Raw genomic sequence first — 7,190 nt, forward strand, 5'->3', positions numbered from 1 at the left:
GTTGAAATTTTTATTCTCCATTCTCTGTTCCCTGTCAAAATAGTGTGTTGACGTGTGCGCATGTGCAGACTACGCCACACGGTCATGCAGAGTGGTTCTCGACCCATACATATAATGTTCATCAAAATTGGGGGCCACTTTTTCAAACAAGTTAACAGTCTAGTAGTATATATAGAAGTCTGTGGTAAAACCACAAGTGGGATGGTCTCGCGCTAGCTACTGGGCGCGAGATACTACCATGTCTCTTGATTTAATATCTAACATATATCAAACTTTGAACTTTATGATTTTATTATCATTATCAAACAGTAGTTAATTTATATCAATACAATAAATTGGCTATGGAATCTGAAAATTGAACACATAGTCTGTGATTTCATATCTTTGCACTGACCTATGCACTGACCTATGCACTGTATATTTGCTATATATACACGATATCTTCCAATAGTATTGTATAATGAAGATTCCATAGAACAACGTTTATTCGAAAAGAGCAATCTTAACAAAATGAAGGCCTTTGATCTCTGTATCTGCGCTTTAACATATATCGTAAGTTATTTATATTTTCTATAAAAAAATAATCGAAATATAAGCAATACACACAATCATAATTTTAAAATAATTTTTAATATATTTTATTATAAACAATAAATATTACATTAAAATATTAAGAAATTATTATGTGAGAAATTATTAAAAAAAATACAGGCCGATTTTAAGATTTTTTTCCTGCTGTTTAAATAAAAGATAACATTTCCGATATATTTTCGAGTGCTAAACATGAATCCGGTAATGAAATCGCTCTGTCAAATTTTTGAGAAAAGTGAAGTTAAAAATGTCAATTAATGCTTTTTGATATATTTGTGATTTTTTTGCGAGATAATCTCTGCGTAGTCACACAAAGAAAAACGTTTTGTGCCAAAAATATTTTTGAAGAAAAAGAATTTTAAGAATTTTCGAAATTCAAAATAGAGGATCCAATATGACGGAAAAATTTGCGCAGAGATTATCTCGGTGAAGAAAAAACGTACGGCGTTAAAAAAATATATTTTAAAGATAAAAGTTGGCACTTTAAGAAATGAAAGTAGAAAAAAAATTTACTTCTAGCAAAAAATTACAAATATATCAAAAAAACGTTAATTTTGATACCTTTAACTTCACTTTTCTGACGGAGCAATCTGATGGAGCAATTTCATTACCGGATTCGTGTTCAGCGCGCGAAAATATTGGGTTGTCCGGAAAGTTCGCCGATTTTGAAGGAAAATTGAAACGCAGAAGATAAAATTTTAAATTTCATTTATTATATTTAAATCTTTTGCAGCACGAACTTTCCGGACAACCCAATACAGGAAATGGTATCTTTTATTCAAACAGCAAATATCACAACGTTATTATATTATATAAAATAAAATTGTAAAAAATATATGTTTTAGTCTCTTACTTCATCTATACCTATAATGAGTAAATTAAAAATACAACCTAATAATAGAACTCAACTTATGAACATTTGCATTATTGAAGCTGGTATGACTTATGGTAAGCAATAAAAATACAGAATATATTTTATTCATTTGATCAATTCTAATTGATATATCGTAGGAAGCTAAATGCTAGCCAGCACAGGTTGTTGGTATGTAAGAATACATATATTTCAGAATTAAATAAAAATTATAGATGTTTCGATCCTTATTATTGGATCATCTTCAAGGTAGTTTTTGAAAAAATTCCATTGTGTAAATTTAAATGTGTACAAACCGCTTACTATTTCAAATATAATAAATATTTTTGAACTTGTCTGCATTTAACTGAATACTCAAACGAATTACATTATCTGCAATATACAATAATATGAAAAATAATAAAAGACATAAAATACTAATACAAAAAATATTTAAAAAATTTACATTACATATTATATACACTTACATTACATATTGACAATGGTCAAATAATAAAATAAATAATTTAGAACGTATACAGTAAGACCTTTCAAGAGTGTGTGTGTGTGTGTGTGTGTGTGTGTGTGTGTGAAAAGGTTAAACGAAATTGTTGTTACTAAGTGGAGGAATAATATAATACAATAAAAGATATAATAATAAAAGAAAAACAAAAAGTCAAACGAGTTATAAAAATAAAGTATTAATTAAATCTTGGAAAATTCATTCTTCTTAAAATAAATCATTATTTTATAAAGAATCCAACATTTCAGTATCCTCTTGTTAAAATAGTTATATTCTCCTATTTCTTAACATAAATAGATTCTGAGATTAATTGTTTGTTTTAATTCTTTTCTTCATCTAAAATCTTGATGTAGTTCCAATCAAAATCATGATTAAATTTAATTCTATGTTCTATATAATATTTAAATTTACGTAATGGAATTTTTTCAAAAACTACATTGAAGATGATCCAATAATAAAGATCAAAATGTCTGTAATTTTATTTAATTCCGAAATATATGATATTCTTGCACCAACAACCTGTTGGCTCGCATTGGCTTTCTACCTTCCTATGATTTATTCTTTGGAATCTTTAATTAAGATTGAGAATAAATTAATATGTTCTTGATAAATGCTTAAATAAGTATTTTCCATCAAAATGCTTAAATAAGTATTTTCTATCAAAATTTTGACAACTTTAGATACTTATTAAGCATTCAACAAATAACAAAATAATTGTTTATTATTAATAATAACAAATAACAAAATGACATAATAATTAAAATTTACTTTATTTTCTTTAATAACAAATTTATTAGAAATGTAATTGATTTTTTATTTTCCTTTTAAGTATATAAAATTCGTATAATAAAAAATAAATATTTCTTTTTAATATTTATTTTTTAGAGGATGACTATGATATAAGAGATATTATAAATGATGTTATTGAAAAGCCTGACTTTGAGGAAAAAACACGAAAGCATGGCTGTTTTGTTGAGTGCATTTTAAGGAAATTGAATTGGGTAATTATTTGAAAGATAATTCTAAAATTTTTTATCTCAAATATTCGCGACATTCAATACAAAGTGTGGCAAATACTGATCAAATCTTATTAAAGATATATCTAATAATTATTTTTTTTATGCCAAAAGTGTTTATTAATCCCTTCAGACCCTGTGTGTATAATGTATATACATCAAATTTAAAGACATCTTCCTAATAGCATACTTTATTCGGGAGTATGTCCATATCCTGAAGATGTCCTTAGGATGTTTAAAGGACACACGGTATTCTTTGGATGTCCATAGGACGTCCCCTGGAAGTCAGTGTAGTTAAGGCTGTGTTGAAATTATTTAATTCTATCGATATTATTTAAAATCTGATGTACATCAATCTGATGTCCTCCATAATAATAAAATGTCACAGTTACTTCACAATCATGATTACGTCATGCTGACGTGCGAATGTTCATTTTATCACATTATGATATAGCAATGTCATGATGTGCGAATGCTTTGTAACATGCACATTATTTTGTTATGACACATCATATTTTTTTTCTGACTATTGTGACTCTATTGTGACGTAAATGTGACCTTTCGCTAGATACGATAGATATATGTTAAAAAAATAATCAAAATTTTGAAAAAAAAATTAATTTTTTAGTATAAATTATTGATTAAAGTACACATAAATTGAATTAAAAATAAATTCTTTTTAATATGTTCCAGTAAAATTAAGTCTGAAAGGATTAATAAATATTGTTAAAATTATGTCATTGATGTAGATATTAAAAATTGATATTTTCAAGTAACGTATATATGTATCCACATCATTTAAAGAGGAAAGTTTTCTATTATGAGATATCGAGTTCATTTTGGGTAAATGTTAGAAGTCTATGAGCAAAATTTAAAAAGTAATAGATCATTTTGAATAGAATTCAATAAGTTTTAAGATAATGTTATATTTAATTCAAATTCCATTTTTTTTCAAATTAAAGAAATGTAAAAAGTGAGCAAATCGCAAAGTCAAAAAATTGTGCTTCTAATATGAAATACTCCGAAAAATCGATAATAAAACGCAAAGTATATCAGTATTGTAATTAAAAAACTTTATTTAATGTTTCTTAAATACAAACAAACATAGCGGTGCACGAAATGAAATGAAATATGCGATGCATTATACCCAGAACTCGTCTTCTGATAGTTGAAATCAAGCATTACAGAAATAGGCACTCGATATTCATTCCGGTTGTCCTTTTTATTATTGTACAATAACTTAGCAACGATTTTCACTATGACATAGGAGTTATGGGTTATTTCATATTAGAAATATCCTGGGTATTTCATATTACGATTCCATTTCTTTACGGTTTTACGATCATCAAATCTAACTTCTGTAATTAAACAATTTTTCTATTAATATGAGCTTACTTTATCACTACATGAAGAATTTATTGCCAAATATTTTTTTTTATTAAATAATAAACAATGTTTGAAGGTTCATATCAATGAAACTTGAAGACGTCCAAATTATAAAATCTTTTTTTACAATGACTACAGGCATGATCTAATAACGAATTTTCTACTAAATATTTTTTAATCCAAGAACAATAAATTCATAGTGGAATCAATAGATAACGTATTAGTTTAGCAGAAACGCCGCTATTTCATATTAGGTACCTATCTCATAATAAGGAGCTTTCCTCTACTATAAGCAAGGAATAATTGGTTATACGTTTATTTATGAGACAAATATACATTATAAGTAATTAAATTTTAAAAAAGCTTAATGTTTATTGTCTTTTTTTATCAATGTTAGATGGAAAAATCAGAATTTAAGGAAGAGAAATTTTATGCGGATTTAAATAACAAAATATTTGCTAATCATCCCTATAAAATTCAAATACACGAATTTCTAAGTGATTGTATGAGAAAAGGTAAAACTACTATATCTAGCGTATCTTTAAAAATATAAATTGACTGCTAATAAGTATAATAATAAATATTTTTTTATATCTTGATTGAATAAATTTTTTGTACTCTTAACATTAAAGTATCTGCAATATATTCATACTTTTATTTGATATTAATATTGTTACATAATTTAAATATAATTAACAATATAATATTTTATTTTTTATTTCTTATTTTTTAATTAAATATGTCAATATCTAATATTTACATAACGCGTCTTTCTATTATTTTTATTAGATAATAAAATTTTAATTAATAAAATTTTAATGTAAGATGATTTTTAATGTAAGGTTGTTAATATATTATCCACTATATGTATTTTAGTAAAACATGCATCGCAAGAAAGATGTCAGCGAGGTGTTGTAGCAATGAAGTGTGGTGTAAAAAGTGTGTACAGATTGTTTCCTTCCATACTGACTGAATGAAAATGAAGAAGATATAGAGAATGCGGAGAATGGAAATAATTAAATATAATTAAATACTTATACACTATATATATATATATATAATAATTAATGTTCCGTACAACAACGTAATAAAACTTTAATAAGAAAATTATTCTTCTTGTATTAAAAGTTCACATTTAATTTAATTAATAAGTTACTCTGTAAATATATGTTTTAAATAAAAATCCTTAAATTAAACTTCTTCAGTGTGAAATTTAGTGTGAAATATTGTCATTATATGGCAAATTATTTTTATTTATACATAATTAAAGTTTATGTAATCTATAACCTTGATTTTTTAATTTATGTATTTTATATTTTAGAGTGTTTTAGAGTTTTATATTTTGAGAGAGCTAGTATATATACATATTATTTGCGATTAGTCTTTGAATAATTGCGCTTATAACAGTGAAAATATAATCTACATAAAATGAAAAGTCTGCTTTGCACCTGTCTTTTAATATTTGCTGTAAGTATTCTTTTAATCAACTACTTAAATTATTTCAATAAACTGCAAAAAAATTATGGTAAATATTCATTTTAGGAGAGGCCCAACTTAAAAATGAAGAAAGAACAAGAAGAGTTGGCTGGATTGCGTGTGTCTGAAAAAGACAGAATTTAGTAAGTGTTTTTTTCAAATATGCTATACGTATTTTACTATATTATTTTAAATTTTTGTTTATATAGTCAGAAATATTTCGCACGAATGTGAAAAAAGTTTCTCCTTGATTGTATGCGCTATAAAAGTTGCACGCGAGGAACATGAAGAATATGTAATAAAGAAAATACAAGAAGAAGCAGAAACAAAATAAACTGTAGGTAAATACAATTAAATATACTATTACTATAGATAAGTACAATTAAATAAAAAATAAAAAATTATATAACTTATAATAAAAAGTTACAATATACAATATTAAGAGATACAATATTAAGAGGATATATTTACGTGTGTGCTATAATCTTCTCTATTCTTTTTTCTTTTTTTTTAAGATGTAAATTTCTCGGGAAAAAAAATGTTTTATATAATGTTAAATATAATTTTATATAATTTTATATAATTATATAATTATATAATTTTATATATATTTATATAAAATTATATATAATTATATAGAATGTCTATTTATATGTATATATGTCCATTTATATAGAAATACATAAAATCATATATAATTTTATATAATTATATGTAAAACATTTTTTTTTCCCAGGAATTGTTCTCTCTTTTTCACATATATCTAAAGGCAGTGTCTCGCGCCGAGACACTATCGTGTCTCCAGATACGTATATATATATATATATATAATTAATACATTGAATGTTACGCTGATATTACATGACTTGCCTAAGGCACCAATATGAATCTGCTATCATGCGATACATATTGTGTTAAAATATTATTTCTGTTATTATTTTTATATGTTCTTGCTGTATTAATTTCTTCACATTATTGTAATAACAAATAAAATAATATTAGTAATATTGAAAAATTTAGAAATATTAACATTTATTTGAATAATATATTTCTATTAATCTTGACATCGCTGGTCATCGGTGCCCCTATACCGCTACTGACAAACTGGGTTACTGGTGATCTCCACGGCATTCAATGTGTTAATATATTCGTGTTTCCATTTGTGTAATTTTCAATACACAGGTACACAGGTATACACACACACACACACACACACACACACACACACACACACACACACACACACACACAAAATATATAGAAGTAACGGTAAGGAAACGTACGTAACGGTAAACGTACGCCGTAGTAAGTAAAGACGTAATTTACTTTTCGTCTATCTATCGTGTAG

The 7,190-nt window shown here is 25.4% G+C and overlaps 1 protein-coding gene across 1 annotated transcript; it reads left to right on the forward strand.

Annotated features, from left to right (window-relative positions):
- Window positions 1–1,460: 1,460 nt before the first annotated feature.
- On the forward strand, window positions 1,461–6,176 carry LOC105618368. The gene is made up of 4 exons (XM_012199914.1): window positions 1,461–1,539; window positions 2,850–2,965; window positions 5,909–5,960; window positions 6,052–6,176. Exons 1-4 carry the CDS (start codon window positions 1,461–1,463, stop codon window positions 6,174–6,176), a joined length of 372 nt encoding a protein of 123 aa, XP_012055304.1.
- Window positions 6,177–7,190: the final 1,014 nt, after the last annotated feature.

Source organism: Atta cephalotes (genome assembly GCF_000143395.1).
Source record: "Atta cephalotes unplaced genomic scaffold scaffold00001, whole genome shotgun sequence".
NCBI classification, from domain to species: domain Eukaryota; kingdom Metazoa; phylum Arthropoda; class Insecta; order Hymenoptera; family Formicidae; genus Atta; species Atta cephalotes.